Source organism: Cricetulus griseus (assembly GCF_003668045.3).
Source record: "Cricetulus griseus strain 17A/GY chromosome 1 unlocalized genomic scaffold, alternate assembly CriGri-PICRH-1.0 chr1_0, whole genome shotgun sequence".
NCBI lineage: Eukaryota > Metazoa > Chordata > Mammalia > Rodentia > Cricetidae > Cricetulus > Cricetulus griseus.
Window position 1 is genome coordinate 231,471,304 of NW_023276806.1, and position 19,585 is coordinate 231,490,888.

Below are 19,585 nucleotides of genomic sequence, written 5' to 3' on the forward strand. Positions count from 1 at the left end.
AAACAGTGTTTGTTCATCAACCAATAAGAAAAATATAGAGAAGGACATCCCCATCATGGGACAGTGTCCCTGTGGAGACCACTCAGGCCTTGAACTTGTGGTGAGCCTCCTGCCTCTGCCTCCAGAATACTGGCATCTGCCACAATGCCATCAGACAGCCTATACTCTGAAGAGGTGGTTCAGCAGTTAAGAGCACTTGTTGCTTTTCCATCACACCAAGGTTTGATTCCCGGCATCCTCGGCTTACAACTGGCTGTAACTCTTGTTCCAGAGGCTCCAATGCCCTTTTCTGGTTTCCTCCGTCGCCAGGTACAATGTGGTACACATATATACATTTAGGCAAAACAGTCACATCCATACAATAAATCTAAAAAACATTTTAGATGCATTTCTGAGCTGGGACACTGCCTGTAGGTAAAGTGCTGATCCCACAAGGCCTGAAAACCTGAATTCCGACCCAGCACCCGTATAAAAGCCATTCACAGCAAGAGGCACCATGTGGGTGCTGGAAACTGAACTCTGGTCCTCTGGAAGAGCAGCCAGTGCCTACAAACCTCCATCTCCAAGTTTTAATGCAGCGGTTCTAAAGCGAGCAATGAGCTCCTGTTGCTCCCGCAGAGGGCTCAGGTCCCCGGCACCCACATGATGGCTCTCAACCGTCACAACTCCGGTTCTAGGGGAGCCAATACCCTCTTCTGGCCTCCATGGGCACCAGACACTTATGTGGTCCACTTAACATACAAGGAGGCAAAACAGTCATAGACACAAAAGAGTAAACTTAAAAAGTGGGCAAACAAGCATGTGTGGTTGGTGAGCATCTTGGTTTTTCATTTCATTGTCTTTGATGTGCTGGGAAAAGAGCCAACCAGAAACCACAGATACACTAGTCAAGCACCCTGCCACTCATCCTCAGTGGGTAAACTGGTCTCCATCTTTGTTCTGGGTGTGACAGAAAAGGCTAAGTATGTAGAAAATTCTAACGGAGGTTCACACTTCTGCTAGATTGTGTGGCCCCAGATCTGTAAGTCAAGGACCTAGTCATAGGACACAGCTTAGATTGGTCTCTTGGGCCTATTGCAAGAATTCTGACCAATTCTGTCAGGGCCTGTAAAAGTTACTAAGTGGAAGTTTGGCCTCCACCAAGCAAGCAGGCAGGCAGATGCTGGCCGAGGATGTTGTGATGCCCCAGCAATTGGAGGCCCAGTGGACCGGCGGAAAGCAGTGGGCAACAGGGATCAGCACATCTAGGTTTCAGCACTGCATTTGGTCACAGGGATTAGGAGAAATGCCCTGGGCCTTGTACACAAAGGGGGAGGGGAGGCAGAGGCTGGATAGAAGGCTCAGCAGGGAAGAGCGTGAGTGGCTTGGTGGAGAGTCTTCTCAGCGGGAGTCAGTGCTGGAAGACGGTGTGGGTGGGTTTTGTAGAGATGGAGCCCAGGGCTGGGCACATCATTAGGCATTTTGAGTTGAAATTAGTTGTTTAAGTTTTCCCTTTCTCTTGAGAGAGTTTAGATAGGATCTAAACCTAAAACCTGGCCTCACACCTTCCTATACAGCAGAGTCTGGCCTTAAACTACTGACCCCACCCTCCGACTCCTACCCTTGTCCTGAGGATTAGATAGGGCTCACTTTCCAGGCAAGAACTATATTATCAAGCTTTATCTCTAGTCCCTTTTTTAAATTTTTTAAATTTTATTTATTTATATACTTATTTATTTTGATAAAGGGTTTCTCTGTAGCTTTGGAGACTGTCCTGGAACTCACTCTGTAGACCAGGCTGGCCTCGAACTCACAGAGATCCTCCTGCCTCTGCCTCCTGAGTGCTGGGATTAAAGGCGTGCACCACTGCCACCCGGCTCCCTTTTTCTTTTTTCTTTTTTTGAGACAGTATCTAGATAAGTTTTCCAAGCTTTGATCACAAGCTTTGATCTGTAGCCCAGGCTGGCCTTTCCTTTGCAATACTGCAGGACTTTGCAACAGCTGTGTGGGAAGTCCCATGTCTTCAGGGCTCTTTCTTCATACTGTTTACTGTTCATCATAAAAAAGGCTAGGCTGGGGTGTGTAGTCAGGAGCACACCCATGCTCAAGGCTCTGCCTTCCAACCCCAACATGCAAAAACAAAAATGTTCAAAGTCTTTTTATAGACGTCGTCCAGTTCTCTCCGGGGGGGGGGAGGTGCGGGGGGGGGAACTAGTAGAGTACAGGGTTTCCTTGTATAGTCCTGGAAGATGCCCAGCCCCCAAGATCAACCACCACTAGGCCCTTGGGAGGTCGCTTACCAGTTTGTTGCCTGCTGGGGTTTACTGGAGAGTGCTGTCAGACACCTTTACCTTTGGTGTATTTTTAGATGTTAATGGTTTAACGATGGGCAATTGGCATTCTAGAATGTGATCATTTCCGCTTGAGGGTCACCAGACTAGGGACAATGACATCTAACACTTTAGGAGTCAGCATGTACTTTACCCTTGGGATAACTTGTTTCCTTATTCTTTGAAAAATAAAACAGCAATTGAAAGACAGTCCTTTGGGAGGCAGGGACAACTCATCGGCCAATTGGAGACCAGCTTTGGCTACATGAGGAGTCCTTTTCTCAAAACTGAAAACCACAACAATGGCTAAAGATAATCATGGGAAGGTCTGGTCTGGCCTGCCAAGATTTGCTGCCCATGTCCTTAGCTGTGTCTGTTGGGGTGACAGCATTAAACCTGAATGGGCAGTGAGTTCGAGGCCAGCCTGGTCTACAAGGTGAGTTTGGGACAGCTAGGACTGTTACATAGAGAAACCGTGTCTTGAAAAAAAAAATAAAACAAAACAAAACAAAAAACCATACACAAAAAAATCTGAGTGGCCAGAACAGCTCCCAGCAAGCCTTGTTGGTTGGCACAGCCCCTTCAGGTGAAGCTTCTCTTGCTGTTTAAGGGCGATGGCCTTTTCAGGCCACTAAAGTGGCATTCAGTTGGTCTTCCAGTTAACCGACTAATTGTGTATATATTTTAAATATAATCAATAGGTTTCTTTCCTCCCCATTATAGGTTTCTCAGCCGACACAATAAGCCGGATCAGGCCCAATTGAAAAAGCATAACCACAGGTTTATTTGAGCAAAGCATCTCCTGGGTAGATTCTGCAGTCCCAGAGATCTAGGCTGGAGAAGTCACACAGCCAAGCAAGGAGATTATATAGCTTGTAGGGGAGGAGTGATGACATGCCTGCCACAAGCTGGGTCTGTGCCCAGTGTGGTCAAAAGCTGAGTGCTTAGGCGGGGACCTGGGCTGCTGGCAACTTCAGGGGAGGATGCTGCAGTGGCCACCAAGAATTTGGAATTGGAATATTTTTTTTTTTTTTTTTGGCATTCTTTCCTTTGTTCAGAGACTCTCTGAGTGGGTGGGTTTGGAGAGAGAGAGACAGGAATGGGGCTTTCCGGATCATGCAGGGTCAAGCCGGAGGTTCCAACCCAATGATGGTATCTGCATTTATCCTTTGAGAATTTCATACAGGTCTACAGCATATTCCGGTCATTACCTGCTCCCTGGTCCACCTCTTCCCTGAACCCACACATCTCCCGCCCCACTTTTCCTTTTCTTTCTTTCTTTCTTTCTTTCTTTCTTCTTTCTTTCTTTCTTTTTTTTTTTTTTTTTTTTTTTTTTTGGTTTTCAAGACAGGGTTTCTCTGTGTAGCTTTGGAGGCTGTCCCGGCACTCGCTCTGTAGACCAGGCTGGCCTCCAACTCACAGAGATCCGCCTGCTTCTGCCTCCCGAGTGCTGGGATTAAAGGCGTGCGCCACCAACACCTGGCAACCCCACTTCTCCTTTTCAAATTATTTATTTAATGTGTGTAGATGTTTTGTCCACATGTTTATAAGCGCATCATGTGCACGCCTGGTGCTCTCAGAGACCAGAGGACAGCATAGACCACCCCCCACCCTTTGAAATGGAGCAACAGACAGCAGTGAGCCCCCATGTGGTTCGGGGAATGGAGTGTGTGTCCTCTGGAGGAGCAGCCGGTGCTCTTAACCTCTGATCACCTCTCCAGCTGCCACTGCCCCACCCAAACTGTTTTTGTTTATTTATTTTGTTTTTTTGAGAAGGATGTCTCTATGTCCTGGCTATCCTGAATCTCTCTCTCTCTCTCTCTCTCTCTCTCTCTCTCTCTCTCTCTCTCTCTGTAGACCAGGCTGGCCTCAAACTCAGAGATCTGACTGCCTCTGCCTCCTGAGTGCTGGGATTAAAGGCGTGTGCCATCACTGCTCAGCATATATTTTTTCTGTGTATTTATTTTTATTCTAAAATATGTATTCACTTTCTTATCCCCCCACACCCCTCCCTACTGCTGGGAATTGAGCCCAGGACCTCCCCATGGTAAGCCACTCTTTATCCATAAGCTACATCCCTTTCTCCTGATATTATCTTTAAAAACAGGTTTGGGTTTTTTAGATTGTGTGTGTGTGTGTGTGTGTGTGTGTGTGTGTGTGATGGGTATGTGAGGGTGAATTCAGGTGCCCACTGGGGCCAGAAGCCAAAGGCATCCTATCGTCCTTTAAGAAAAGGCCTCAAAGCCAGATGTTGGTGGCACACGCCTTTAATCCCAGTACTTGGGAGGCAGAGGCAGGTGGATCTCTGTGAGTTGGAGACCAGCCTGGTCTACAGAGCAAGTTCCAGGACAGCCTCCAAAGCCACAGAGAAACCCTGTCTCGAAAAAACAAAAAACAAAAAGCAAGAAAAGGCCTCACTAGGCTACACAAAGAAACCCTATCTTGAAAGAGAGAGAGAGAGAGAGAGAGAGAGAGAGAGACAGATAGAAAAAGAAAAGGTCTCACTCTGTAACCCAGGGTGGCATAGAACTTAGCATGTAGCCCAGGCTAGCCTGCCTCCGTCTTCCCCATGCAGGAGTTACAGGTTGGGGGCCTCCATGCCTGGATGCAGAGTGAGTTTTCATCTGTGAAGCCATCTGCTACTGTGCCCGCCAGAGCCCCTGAGACAGGATTCCCCTGTGTCTTGTGCTGTGACTCAGCTCAAAGCAGTTGTTTTCTGAGGGAGTAGCCCATTGGATTGCCAGGTGAAGGTCCCTATGGGCACTTTATCGTTTGCATTTGCTCAGCCCTTTGAGAATTACCAATCATGTCTATGTTTTTAAGCCCGGCAGCAGGGCATGGTGACAAATGCCTGAAATCCCAGAACCCTGAAAGGAGAGATTCAAGGATCAAGAATTGGAGGCCAGTATGTCTCACACGGCGAAGTCCAGGCCAACATGGACACAGGAGAATTTGTGTTTAAAAAAAAAGAGCCAGGTGGTGGTGGCACATGCCTTTAGTCCCAGCACTCAGGAGGCAGACACAGGTGGATCTCTGTGAGTTCAAGGACAGCCTGGTCTACAGAGCTACAGAGAAACCCTGTCTTGAAAACACCACAAAAAAAAGAAAAAAGAAAGAGAAGAATCCCTCATGGGTATACCTAGTCCCTTGGGTTTTAGTTAATTCCAGATGTAGTGAAGTGAAAGCCATTCCATCCCTTGTCAACTTGGCACAAAACCATAACTCCTTATGTCATGCTTAATTTCCAAACAAAAACAATAACCAGGTCATAATTATGCCTAACATAACTATTCCATGCACAATTACAAATGCGTTACATATTTAAGCACCCAGAGTAACTACCCATTGTACAACCACAAAATACATTACAAATTTTAGAATAGGTGGCAATGTCCCTTCAGGGACAACTTAAATATTATGACCACTGATATTCGCTTAGTTGACATTACATAACATGATAAAGAAATCCAGGAAAGAGCACACAAATATCTGTCAGTTGGTTAAATTTACCACAGCGCACCCTTTCCTTGTCAGTTTACCCAGAGATGTCAAGAGCAACCAACCAGCACAGTCACTTTCCACAAATTGTCAAAAAAAAAAAAAAAAAGTTTCTTTTGGGTTCTTTTTGGATTTTTCTTTTCTTTTTTTCTCTTTTTTTTTTCTTTCTTTTTTTTTTTTTTGGTTTCTCAAGACAAGGTTTTTCTGTAGCCCTGGCTGTCCTGGAACTCACTGTAGACCAGGCTGGCCTCGATCGCACAGAGATCCACCTGCCTCTGCCTCCCGAGTGCTGGGATTAAATGCGAGTACCACCACCACCAGGCCAGACGACAACTTTTGGGAGTCAGTTTTCTTTTTCTACCATGAGGATCCCAGGGATCAAACTCAGATAGTCAGGCTTGGTGGTGAGTACCTTAACCTATGCTGCCCACCTGGGAGAAGTGTTCTATTAGGTCTAATGCTGCTCCAAGGGAGGCAACACAGGAGATTTCTTCCCAGCTCATTCACCGGGAACCTGAAGAGCTCTTAAGAGCTCTGGCTGTTCAATTCCCAGCAACCACAAGGTGGCTTACAACCATCTAGAATGAGATCTGATGCCCTCTTCTGACAGGCATACATGCAGGCAGAACACTGTATACATAATAAATCTTTTTTTTGAAAAAAACAGTACAGCCAGGCGTTGGTGGCACACGCCTTTAATCCCAACACTTGGGAGGCAGAGGCAGGCGGATCTCTGTGAGTTCGAGACCAGCCTGGTCTACAAGAGCTAGTTCCAGGACAGCCTCCAAAGCCACAGAGAAACCCTGTCTTGAAAAACCAAAAAAGAAAAAAAAAAAAAAAAAAAAAAAAAAAAAACGGTACAACTGTTTCAAACAGCCCTGGCTGGAGACATACCTCCAGGGTCTGGCGCAACCAGCTGTGGTTGTGAAGTTCTCTCAAAGCTCTCTGGGGCCGGCAGAGGGTGGTCTGGCTGCTAGCTGACTGACAGTTCCTTTGCTCCAGGCAGCTAGAGTCCCATGCCTGTGGTTTAGGGAGTCAGACTGTCCTGTGCCGGCTTCAATTACTTACAGGAAAAGGAACATCAGACATACCTGAGGTAGGAATGCAAAAAACATTATAATCATTCATGACTTCTAAGATTTTAACTGTATGGAAGGGCAGTTAACACTCAGGCCACACAGTTCCCAGTCCTGGGGCGGCCTCACGTGGAGAGCCTGAATCCTGTGAGAACTCCAGGGCTGAGGCCTGGGCAGGATCAAAGTCTGCCTGGATTCCAGCCTGCTCCAGCAGATTGCCCCTGAGGGGAGGGTGACGTGGGATGATGGTGGTTTTGCTCCACTTTTGGCGTGTGGATGAAGGCTGCCTGGGTGATGATGACATGTGTGTGGAGTAAACGTCTTTGTAAATCACTTCCTCATCACAGGATGGTAACGGTGGGACAGTAGTTGTTTGTTTTATTTTTTGAGACAGGGTCTCACTATGTAGCTCGGGCTGTCCTGGAACTCTCTGCAGACCAGGCTGAACTTGAATTCACAGAGATCCACCTGCCTCTGCCTCCCAAGTGTTGGATGCTGGACCAGGGGTGTGTACCACCATGCCAGACTGGTTTGTTTGTTTGTTTGTTTTTTTCATGGAAAGGAAATGGGAATTGAGTGGGGGCGGGGAGACGGAGGAGAGAGAACAGACAGGGATCAGTCTGCCTCTTCAGAAAGATGGCGGAAAGAGAGAGCGGCCCTTGGGTTTTTGAGAGATCTTATGTATCTCAGAACTAGCTGCACAGCTGAAGAGAACCCTGAACTTCTGACCCTCCCCCCTGTCCTTCCCAAGTGCTGAGATGGCGGGCATGCCCTTGGCAGTGCTGTGTAAACAATCCCAGGTTTTCTGCGTGCCCAGGCAAACACGGTACCACCCACCCCGAGCCCCTTGTGAGTGGGTCAATCTCATGCCTCGAGCCTGAGCTGGTACCAGAAAGGGGGTCTGACCACCCCAGGGTGGGGGCAGTTTGGATCATGGAAGGAAGGGGAGGGAACACAGAAGAGACCTTTGGATAAATGAATGACTGATCATTTACAAGAATGATTGACTGTTTACAAAGAGCTGTAAGGCAGGTGAGGAACTGAACATGCAAGATTGTCACTCACACCTGAACACAGTCAGGTGCTAAGTCTTTTGAAGAGCAACTTATATAAAAAGAATATCACACATCATTACCTCTCTGTGAGAGTCAGAGGTGCTTTCATAGATGAAAAGGAAGAAAACAAGCCGGGCGGTGGTGGCCCACACCTTTAATCCCAGCACTCGGGAGGCAGAGGCAGGCGGATCTCTGTGAGTTCGAGGCCAGCCTGGTCCACAGAGTGAGTGCCAGGATAGGCTCCAAAGCTGCACAGAGAAACTCTGTCTCGAAAAATCCAAAAGGAAAAATAATAATAATAATAATAAGAGCAGTCAGCACTCTTAACTGATAAACCAGCCTCTACTTCCAGAATATTTTTCTTTTGGTTTTTTGAGACAGGGTTTCTCTGTGGAACATCCTGGCTGTCCTGGAACTAGCTCTTGTAGACCAGGCTGGCCTCGAACTCACAGAGACCCACCTGCCTCTGCCTCCCGAGTGCTGGGATTAAAGGCGAGCGCCACCACCGCCCGGCTTTACCTCCAGAATCTGAGTCATTCCTGTTCCCAGCATACTGTAACCCCGATCGATCAAGTGTTAAGATGGACTATGTGCAGTGCAGACCCATCAGAGTAAAAAGTCTCAAGTTCTGACAGGGGTGCAGCTTGACAACTTTAGAGGCATCTCTGTAAATTCAAGGACAGTCTTGAACTCAATGCATTCCAGGCCAGCCAGGCTACAGAGTGAGACTCTGTCTCAATAAACAAACAAATAAAGCAAGCAAGCAAGCAAGCATGTACTGGCTGGTCTTCCAGATGACCCAGGTTTAATGTCCACTAATACAGCCTATAGCCACAGGTCCAGGTGATCTCACGCCCTCTTCTGGCCGCTATGGGAATTGCATGCACGTGATCCTCATGCCAGCAAATTATCCATTACACCTGAAAACATTATTTTCTTGTTTGTTTCTGTTTTGAGATAGGGTCACACTATTTATCCCAGACTGTGCCTCAAACTTACAGGGGTTCACCTGCCTCTGCCTCCTAATGTGTGCTACCTCACCCAGCTAAAACATTCTTTTAAAGTCGAATGATTTTAAATTCTTATTTGTGTGTGTGTGTGTGAGTGAGAGAGAGAGAGAGAGACAGAGACAGAGACAGAGACAGAGAGAGACAGAGAGAGATGAAGCTCAGAAAATAAAGTCTACCAAGCCATCAGGCCTGGTGGCAAACGTTTGCCTTTCCAGGATGAACCAGGTCACCAGCTCCTACTCTCCTGTGTTCATCCTGTTACCTTCCCCTGTCCCCCATCTTGCCAGTTAGAGACGGGACAATTCCAAATGGAGAAAAGTCAATCAATCAAATGGTTAAGGAAAATGGAGGTTGGAGAAAACAGCTTTCCTGTTGGGGAAGGGACACAGTGCTGAGAATGTTCCGTAGCTTCCCTCTGTCTATAATCACCTATGGCTAAGTTGCCTGGCCTAAAGTTACAATTTAAACATTGTTTGAGATTTATTTATTTTATGCATATGTGCTTTGCCTGCATGTGCCATGTGTGTGCCTGGTGCCCCAGAGGTCAGGAGAATATAGCAGACAAAGATGGAGGAAAAACATCCACACACATAAATTTGAAATTTACTTTAAAAACAAAACAAACTAAAAAAACCAGATAATGTCAGTCTGTTTTCCCCAGCAACCACTAGAGCTCTTCAAGGAAGAATGAGGCTTCCCAAGGCTCCTCTCTCCAGGCCAGAATGTCCATGGGCCAAGTCTTGTGTTGCCAAGCACAGCTTCTGTGCATTCCTGAGCGCAGGGGCTGTGTCCTGTCCAGGACCTGGAGAGATGGCTCAGTGGATCAGAGAACTCACTGCCTGTTCTTTCCAGGTTCAGTCTCCAACACCCACACGGCAGCTCACAGCTGTCTGTAACTCCAGGGTCTGATGCCCTCACAAAAACACACTTGCAGGCAAAAGACCATTGCATATAAAATAAAGAAGTTATTTTAAAAAGAAGAAATAAAATTGAGGTGTTGTTTTCTTGTTTTTGTTTGTTTTTGAAATGGGTGCCTTGTGTCCCAAGCTGGTTTCAAACTATGTTAAGTATCACTCGGCACTCCTGATCCTCCTGCCTCTACTCCCAAATGCTGGGATTACAGGAATGCACCACTATGCCAGTCTAGGAGTATTGCTTTAAACTTTATCTGGTGTGGGACACTGAGCCCAACCCAAACACATTTTTGAGACAACAGTGTACTCTGGTTCAGGCTGTCCTCAAACTCATCTCCCTGCCTGAGTGCTGGGATTACAGGTGGGAACCACTGTCTTCACTCCCTGAAACACTTCCTGTGTGGGCGCTTGGAGGCCAGGGACCTATGACTGGTGTGTCTTCCTCAACAGCATACCACCTTTAACAAAAACCTGTATCAAAGTTCTTTGAAAGTATCCTGGCGCTGGAGAGATGGCTCAGAGGTTAAGAGCACTGACTGCTCTTCCAGAGGTCCTGAGTTCAATTCCTAGCAACCACATGGTGGCTCAGTCATCTATAATGGGATCTGGTGTTCTCTCCCACATGGAGGCAGAATGTTGTATACAATATAAATAAAATCTTTAAAAAGAAAAAAAAAAAAGAAAGAAATTATCCCTTTAATCCTAGCACTAGAGAGGCAGAGGCAGGCAGATCCCTGAGTTCTAGGCTAGCCTGATCTTAGATGGAGTTCCAGCACAGTCAGAGATACAAAAATTTTTTTGAAAGTTTCCTAGGTGTGCATTCCCACCCCTTTCACCCTCCACTCCCTACTGGTCTCTTCCCCACATTCCTTTGTTTTACTTTGGTGTTCAGACTGCTGGGAAGGCTACTTATAGCATGACCTTATCTGATCCTTCTGACTCTACCTCCCCAAATGGCAGGGTTTGTGCCACCATGCAGTTTATTTGGTGCCGGGACGAAATCCATAGCTACTGGTAGGCTAGGCAAGCACCCTACCATGGAGCAACCATGCCCTGCCCTTCATCTAAAGTTAGGGTGTCTGGGACACTCCAGGGTGCTGTGAGTCCATCCACCAGTTACCTGGGATGTTTACAGAAATGCTGAGGTTTAACTCCCCAATGTTGAAGGGATTTGATGCAGAGAATTTAGCACCTGCCTTGGGGGCGGGGAGGCGGGCTGGAGATGGCTCAGCACTCACTGCCACCCTTGTGCAGTGGGTACTTCCAAGATGCACTACCTGACCTCGGGCTAACTTCTACCAAACTACACTGTGCCCTTATGCAACCTGTCATGCTTGCCAACAGCCATCACAAATAACCAGCGGGTGTACGAAGCTTGCCTTATCTTTACAAATTGCCTGCCTACTCACAGGCGGTGGCACACACCTCTAATCCAGCATTGGTGGAGGGGATGGAAGTGTGTGCTCCAGCAAAGGCACAGTTGATAGCCTGGTCTGCAAAATTCTAGGACAGGCTCCAAAGCAATGCAAACCTGTCCTGAACGCCCCCTCCCAACTGTCTAATCACTCAACTTTGAATTGTGTCTGGACTGTGACCCATACCAATCTCTTGCACAAGAACAAGACAGTAACTCAAGAGGGCCTGAGCTCCTAACTCCTTATGATGCCTGTGGACTAGTAGGGCAGACACTTTCGTGGTGCACACACCAGCCAGGTTAAAACTGTTTTGTAATTATTGAAAGCCTTTACTTCCAAAAATTCTCTTCACCCCCCACTACCCAGATACCAATCAATTCAGGGTTAAGAGTATTATTTTTTTTATTATAATCTTTCAGAGAAAACCAAGGCAATGTCAGTATTTCAGGGAGACAAGATTTCATCGCACAATTCAAACAGGAGAGTAGAGTCAGCAGCCACCATGTCCAGACGATGTGACCAAGCATCAACAGCTGTTGACACAGCAAAAACTAAGTCCTGAAAATCAAAAAGGGACACGTCTTAGACCTCAGAATAACCCAGGCTAGCCTAACAACGTCACTATGGACAGCACCGAGACAGGCATACCTGTAGACAACTCTTAAGTACTCTTAAGTACCTGGTAGTCACAGATCACACAGAAGTGAGGTAAGCCATGGAGAAAGCAGCAAACCGCATTCCTCCCGACCACAAGCCAAACCCATTACACTCCACCCAAGTTGCCCTTAGTAGTCAGGGCCTGTTTTATTACAGCAATAGAAAGTGAACTGCAACACTCACCACCACAGCAAGGAGAAAGTGCTTGCTCTCCACCAGAGACTGGCATGACTGGGCAGGCAGTCACACCATCCTGGGTCACGTCTAAGAGCAGATTCCACCTTAGGCTGGGTTCCTCAGGTCAGGCCACAATCTAGGTTTTCAGAGCTCACTCTAGAGATGAAAACAGGATTATCAGTGACAGCAGCAGGTACCAGCGACGTACCTCAGTAAAGCCAGAACATACACAGCTTCTGGAATACCGGATTCCATGCCAAGGAAGTGTAGGTAGTACACCCAGAATAAAGATTCAGGCTCCTCAAGTGAGTCAGATTTATAGTTGACATCAGAACCAGCGTCAGAGACTCTAGTCTGTGAAATCATCACTCCCAATTGAGGGAGACCCGAACCAGAGGCAGTAGGGAAGAATATAGCAAAAGGCCAGGGAACACTATAGTCTGAGAATCCAGCAAGAGGACTGAGAACTGGCTCAGCGATTAAGAGCACTGGGGTTATACTCTCAGGATCCACATGGCAATTTGCAACCGCCTGTAATTCCAGTTACAAGGGACCTGACGCCCTTACAGACAAGCGAGCACACAGCATTTTAAAAAGCTCAACAAATGAAAGCAAATGTCAATGCCCATGAAGCCGCCGTGAGGTACCAACCTTTCTGCAGCAGCAAGCGGCCGGTGGGTGTCCTCCAACCCCTAAGGGGAAGCAAAGACACACAAGGAAATCACTCAGCACTCCAGGCCACCAAAGCGCAGACCCCACAGTGCTGCACACCCCGCTCCCGGGGGCGGGCGGTCAGCGCGCTGCGGTGATGGCGTCAGCGAGACACTCAGAATCACCAGAGGTCATCATCGCCGCCGCCCCCGAGGCCGGCCCCTCCACATCCCGCCCCGGGGCTCCTGCCACCTACCATGGTGCGGCCGGGGCCTGCGCGCGAGGACGAGCAGCCTGGGGAGAGAACAGGGCGAGCAGTGAGCAGGCGTGCGCCAGACCCGGGCCGGCCGGGCCCCCTCCTCCCCCGGGCCGGGTCAGTTCCAAGAGTGGCGTCACGGGGACATCGGAAACTCTAGTCTGTAATGCGGTCATCCTGCCCGGCCCTCCCCGCCGCGCCCTCCCCACGGGGCCCCGGGGTACCTGCTACACGAGGCCGGCGCGCGGGGGCCACGACCGCCGCAGAGCGCAGAGCGAGCATCGCCGCCAGCGCGCACAAAGAGACACGTGGCCGCCCGCCTGCGCGCTTTATAGCGGCGCCCGGCCGGGGTCCTGACGCGCACAGTCGTCTGCGGCTGTGCCTGACCCGCTCGCGCTGGCGAATGCGGGGGAGCAAAGCGGAATTGTGTCGCTCACTCTCCTGGGTGGAGAGTCTTGCGTGCCTCGTGAATCCTGCTGATGAATTTCCAACCAAGCAAAAGGAAACTGCAAACAGGCGGCTTAGACGTCCAGGGCGGGATGAGGACCCTGGAGAGCGGGCCGGGTGCGTGCGCGCTCTGCTGCCCGCAGGGTGAGGCTGCAGTGTCCGTGAGTCCTGGGATCCACTCTACCCTGAGGACTCACAGCTCCACCAGCCACAAAAACCCGAATTGGCAGCTCAGCGTCTGCTCTGCATTCTTTTTATTTTATTTTATTTTTTGTTTTTTTGAGACAGGGTTTCTCTGTGGCTTTGGAGGCTGTCCTGGTCTTTTTATTTTTTAAAAAAAGCTTTACTGGGTGGTAAACACTCCTACCCCTAGCACCCAACTGTGTATTCCTGGCTCCATCCTGGGTTCCAGTCATGCGCAGAATTGCAGGCTTCACCCACTACACGCCCAGCCACCTTTGTCACCTTTTTAAAAGATTTAGAAATTACTATTGTGACCGGGCGTTGGTGGCGCACACCTTTCATCCTAGCACTCAGAGGCAGAGGCAGGAGGGTCTCTGTGAGTTCCAGGCCAGCCTAGTCTACAAGAGCTAGTTCCAGGATAGGCTCCAAAGCTACACAGAGAAACCCTGTCTCGAAAAACAAAACAACAACAACAAAAATCTCTTGTAAGGTTGGATGTGGTGGCACAGGCCTCTGATCCCAGCATTTGGGAAACAGACGCTGGTAGATTTCTGTGAATTTGAGGCCACTCAGGGCTACACAGAGATCTTGCCAAAAAAAAAAAAAAAAAAAAAAAGTTTTGTTTTGTTTTCGAGACAGGGTTTCTCTGTGGCTTTGGAGCCTGTCCTGGAACTAGCTCTTGTAGACCAGGCTGGTCTCAAACTCACAGAGATCCACCTGCCTCTGCCTCCTGACTGCTGGGATTAAAGGCATGTGCCACCAATGCCCGGCTAAAAAACTTTTTTAAATCTAAGAATCCCATAGTAACTGTATGTTTCATAAATTTCTTAGTTCCTAGAAGCCCGGGTACCACCTGGGAGCAATGTGGGAAGAGACTGCTTTCAACTCCAGACTGTGTACATGTTCAGGCCAGAAATGACTACTAATGGTCTGGTATGGCTTAGCAATAAACTGCTTCTGTAATGAGCAATTCATGAACATAATTGCCCTGGCCTCAAGAATGATTTTGGGTCATTAACTATCACTGATGACTTCTTTACCCCAGGATGGCCTTACATTTGCTATGTGTGAACAAGCTGGGATTACAGGTGGTGGACACCAGGCCCAAATAAGTGATTTATTCTCAGTGGATCTGGGGACAGTTTTAGGGCCTCATGCATGCTAAGTGGTCATTCTGTCACTGAGCTACATTCCCCAGCTCTCAGAGGATGTCATTGCACCAATACCATGGAGATCCATGGAACAAGAGGCTTTCAGGCCAGCACTTATTTTCCATATTTTCTGCCTGCTCATTCAGGCCTTGGACATGTTAGGTCAGTGGTCTGTTATTTCACCTGGCTTACTGCCTGGAAAGAGGAGTGGGGATAGAGTGAGTGTGTATGATAGTTTGTGCCTATAATCCTAGCATTTGTAAGGCAGAAGCAGTTCAAGGCCAGCCTGGTCTGAAACAGTCAGTTCCAGCACAGCAAGGGTTACAAGACTCTCTCTCTCTCTCTCTCTCTCTCTCTCTCTCACACACACACACACATACACACACTCACTCCTTCCCCGCCCCCCCCGAAAGAAAAAGATAGCCAGATTTGGTGTGGGGTGGAAAAGTGTGCAGTCTCAGCTAGGGGCTTCAGGGAAGTCCAATAGCCCAGGCAACTCTGGTGAAGATCTTATAAAGAGCCAAGTGTGAAAAAGGAAGACTGATCTCAGAGTCTGAGGCCAGGCAGGACTACATAGCAAGATTCTGTCTCAAAAATAAAGGAAGCCTTAGAAAAGTGGCTCGGTAGTTCCGTGATGAAGCCCTGGTCTAGTGCGCCATGCTCTAGAGCTGCGGTTCTCAACAGTCTGACTCTGTGAACCTTTAATACAGATAGTGAATCCCACAGCCATAAAAATATTTTATTTCTGCTTCATAACAGTAATTTTGCCGTTATGAATCATAATATTAACATCTGTGTTTTCCGATGGTCTTAGATGACCCCTGTGAAAGGGTCCTTTGATCCAAAAGGGATCATGGCCCACAGGTTGAGAAACACTGCTCTAGATTCAGCCCCCTGGGGGTGGGGGTGGGGGTGGGGGGTGGAGTTCATAGCTGTCAGAGCCCCAGGATGCCCGTTACTCCTGATCCCCCAAATATTTCCATCACCACTCCTACTTCTCCCCAAAATGAGCCCTATCCATAAGAGCGAACACCTGAAACACAGAAAACCCACACCTAAATCCTGACAAAATTCCCCAAATACCTATTGTGCTCACCACAGAACCGGGGAGCTAACCCACATAACCCAGACTCACGACCCCTCCCAACATACACACTGACAAAACATACTTGTAACAGTTTATTGTGAATATTTAGGTTATAAAAGTTTTTTTTCCTAACTTTGTAGTGTTGCAAAGAAAACAATCTCCACAGGGTGGCAGTGTTGATCTGTCTGGTGGCAAGAAATTGCCATCTCTACAGAACTTTTAGATTAAATGCAAGGAACATATGGGTCATACCATAAAACTACAGGTAACGAGGACAAGCAGGTGTTACAGATTTAGTACAGGAGACTAAAGCTAGGTGATACACAGTGCAAAGAAGTGTTTGAGAGCCAGTCTGTCTCAGAGACGACTGCAGTGACAAGGAACCTCATTAACAACTCCAGCTGCTCGATACAGGCACCAGACTCTGAGGTTCTCTTGGGTCCCTGAGCAGCAGGACCAAGTCCTTCCCGGCCAGTGGAACACAACCCTAAAGAATCCTTTAAATTGCACACATCTTTAGTTCAAGAACAAAGGCCCCTTGCTCTGTTAAGAATAAAATACTGACACAGATAAGCTGGCAATGTTAACGTGAGTATAAAGAATATAAACATAGAAAATTTAACAGTCAACTTAATTACCTTACAAAAGGCTGTAACTTTAGCAGGAACTGGGGGTGAAGGGCTAACTAACCCTGACGGCAACCAGTGCAAAGGCAGTCCTCAAGTGCCACCAGTCTGTGTCCGAGGGGACACCGGGAGAGCAAGCAGGGCCTCTCGCTCTAATCCACCTCCTCGATGGTGGGTCCCGACCCGGAGCCTCCCTTGGGCGCCTGGGCCCCGAAGCCGCCCGCCCCGGGAGCACCCGCACCCTGGTAGAGCCCGCTGACGATGGGGCCGCACACCCTCTCCAGCTCCTGCCGCTTGTGCACGAACTCCTCCTTGTCGGCCAGCGTGTTGGCGTCCAGCCAGGAGATGACCTCCTGACACCCGTCCAGCACCTTCTTCCTGTCGGCCTCGCTGATCTTGCCCTTGAGGCCCTCGTCCTCCACGGCGCTCTTCATGTTGAAGGCGTAGGACTCGAGCGCGTTCTTGGCCGCCACCCTCTCGCGCTGCACCTCGTCCTCGGCCTTGTACCTCTCGGCCTCCTGCACCATGCGCTCGATCTCCTCCTTGCTCAGCCGGCCCTTGTCGTTGGTGATGGTGATCTTGTTGGCCTTGCCGGTGCTCTTGTCGGTGGCCGTGACGTTCAGGATGCCGTTGGCATCGATGTCGAAGGTCACCTCGATCTGGGGCACGCCCCTGGGCGCCGGCGGGATGCCGCTGAGCTCGAAGCGGCCCAGCAGGTTGTTGTCGCGCGTCATGGCCCGCTCGCCCTCGTACACCTGGATCAGCACGCCGGGCTGGTTGTCCGAGTAGGTGGTGAAGGTCTGCGTCTGCTTGGTGGGGATGGTGGAGTTGCGCTTGATGAGCGCCGTCATCACGCCGCCCGCCGTCTCCAGACCCAGCGACAGCGGCGCCACGTCCAGCAGCAGCAGGTCCTGCACGTTCTCAGACTTGTCCCCCATCAGGATGGCCGCCTGCACCGCCGCCCCGTAGGCCACCGCCTCGTCCGGGTTGATGCTCTTGTTGAGGTCGCGCCCGTTGAAGAAGTCCTGCAGCAGCTTCTGCACCTTGGGGATGCGCGTGGAGCCGCCCACCAGCACCAGGTCGTGGATCTGCGCCTTGTCCAGCTTGGCGTCGCGCAGCGCCTTCTCCACGGGCTCCAGCGTGCCGCGGAACAGGTCCGAGCACAGCTCCTCGAACCGCGCCCGCGTGATGGACGTGTAGAAGTCGATGCCCTCGAACAGGGAGTCGATCTCCAGGCTGGCCTGGGTGCTGGACGACAGGGTCCTCTTGGCGCGCTCGCAGGCCGTGCGCAGCCGCCGCACCGCGCGCTTGTTCTGGCTGATGTCCTTCTTGTGCTTCCTCTTGAACTCCTCCACGAAGTGGCTCACCAGCCGGTTGTCGAAGTCCTCGCCGCCCAGGTGGGTGTCCCCCGCCGTGGCCTTCACCTCGAAGATGCCGTCGTCGATCGTCAGGATGGACACGTCGAACGTGCCGCCCCCCAGGTCGAAGATGAGCACGTTGCGCTCGCCCTTGCCCGAGCGGTCCAGCCCGTAGGCGATGGCGGCCGCCGTGGGCTCGTTGATGATCCGCAGCACGTTCAGACCCGCGATCACGCCCGCGTCCTTGGTGGCCTGCCGCTGCGAGTCGTTGAAGTAGGCGGGCACCGTGATCACCGCGTTGGTCACCGGGTGGCCCAGGTACGCCTCGGCGACCTCCTTCATCTTCGTCAGCACCATGGACGAGATCTCCTCGGGGTAGAAGGCCCGCGTCTCGCCCTTGTAGCTCACCTGCACCTTGGGCTTGTCGCCGTCGTTCACCACCTGGAAGGGCCAGTGCTTCATGTCCGCCTGCACCACCGCGTCGCCGAACTTGCGGCCGATCAGCCGCTTCGCGTCGAACACGGTGTTCTGCGGGTTCAGCGCCACCTGGTTCTTGGCGGCGTCTCCGATCAGCCGCTCGGTGTCGGTGAAGGCCACGTAGCTGGGGGTCGTGCGGTTGCCCTGGTCGTTGGCGATGATCTCCACCTTGCCGTGCTGGAACACGCCCACGCACGAGTAGGTGGTGCCCAGGTCGATGCCGATCGCCGTGCTCTTGGCCATGGCGCCGCCGCTGCTCGCTCTCCGCCGCCGGGGTTCGGCGCTCGGCTCCTGCAAGGCTGCGCTCCGCCGCGGGGAAGCTCTGGGGAAGGCGGCTGCTCCCGGCTGAGGGTCAGGAACGCGCGGCTCGGCTGCTCTCGCTGCTCGTCGCTGTCGGCTCGGGCTCCGGGGGGAGCGAGAGATCCCTGTGGGAAGCTCAGGGTGCGTCTGGTGTCCTGCGCGCCGCCCTGCGCCTTTATGGGGCGCCCTCGGGCCCCGCCCGCTCGCCCCTGGGCCAATCCGCGAGCCGGAGGCGGCGGCGGGGACCGGAATCTTCCAGCAGTTTCGCGTCTGGTGGAGCTTCCCCGCCTCCTTTGAGTAATCGGTGCGGAGGGGGCCGCCCCTGTCCAGAACTCTCCAGACACTTCTGGGGTTCGCTGGAGACGCCGGATTCCTGCGGTGGGGGCGGGAGGGGTAGGGAGCGGGACGTGATGGTGTCACCGTTGCCATGGCGACGCACGGTAGCGGTCGCACTGGGCGAAGCTGAGAATGGTCAGCTCTTGGAGGTGCAGGCTGCGAGAGGCGGGTGGGACTCACGCCAGCGAGGGGGTCGGGGTTCTTCTTCTTCTTCGGGGTGGGGGACGCAGAAAGTCTCTCAAAAGAGGCGGGATAACGTTTAGCCAAAAAAGATTGTGATTGGGTCCTGGCTGCGAGTGACAGCGTGCGGGCCTCCTAAGGAATGCCCGTCGGTCAGTTTTTTCCCATTTTAGGTTTTAAAAGTGGACAGGGAGAAGGTCGTAGAGTATAGTTTGTTTGCTTTGGTGTTTTTCTCACCACGGTTCACCTACAAGTAAGCAATAGATCTCCATGAGGAGTCCTCAAGGTTTACGAGAGAAAGTCAGGCTGTAAACACTGGGTTCTCACAATAGGAGGTCCTGTGACCCGAATAAGGAAAGTGTCCCAGGAGCGGGAGGGCAGGGCGGAGTGGCCGATGCCAGCGCTCCGGCACTCCCTTTGCC

The 19,585-nt window shown here is 50.6% G+C and overlaps 1 protein-coding gene, 1 long non-coding RNA gene and 2 other non-coding genes across 4 annotated transcripts; all 4 read right to left on the bottom strand.

Annotated features, from left to right (window-relative positions):
- Positions 1-11,661: 11,661 nt before the first annotated feature.
- On the bottom strand, positions 11,662-13,361 carry LOC103160417. Its single transcript, XR_003479799.2, has 5 exons — positions 13,243-13,361; positions 13,019-13,056; positions 12,763-12,803; positions 12,118-12,267; positions 11,662-11,835 (listed from the first exon to the last, which is right to left on the bottom strand). It is a non-coding gene; the product is annotated as an uncharacterized LOC103160417 (long non-coding RNA).
- Positions 12,419-12,484, bottom strand: LOC113832500. Its single transcript, XR_003479807.1, has one exon. It is a non-coding gene; the product is annotated as a small nucleolar RNA SNORD52 (small nucleolar RNA).
- On the bottom strand, positions 12,902-12,964 carry LOC113832494. The gene has a single exon (XR_003479801.1). It is a non-coding gene; the product is annotated as a small nucleolar RNA SNORD48 (small nucleolar RNA).
- A 2,604-nt stretch (positions 13,362-15,965) lies between the features above and the next one.
- Positions 15,966-19,159, bottom strand: LOC100760218 (heat shock 70 kDa protein 1A). Its single transcript, XM_027388808.2, has one exon. It carries the CDS (start codon positions 19,074-19,076, stop codon positions 16,665-16,667), a length of 2,412 nt encoding a protein of 803 aa, XP_027244609.2. The 5' UTR covers positions 19,077-19,159; the 3' UTR covers positions 15,966-16,664.
- Between the last annotated feature and the right edge of the window lie 426 nt (positions 19,160-19,585).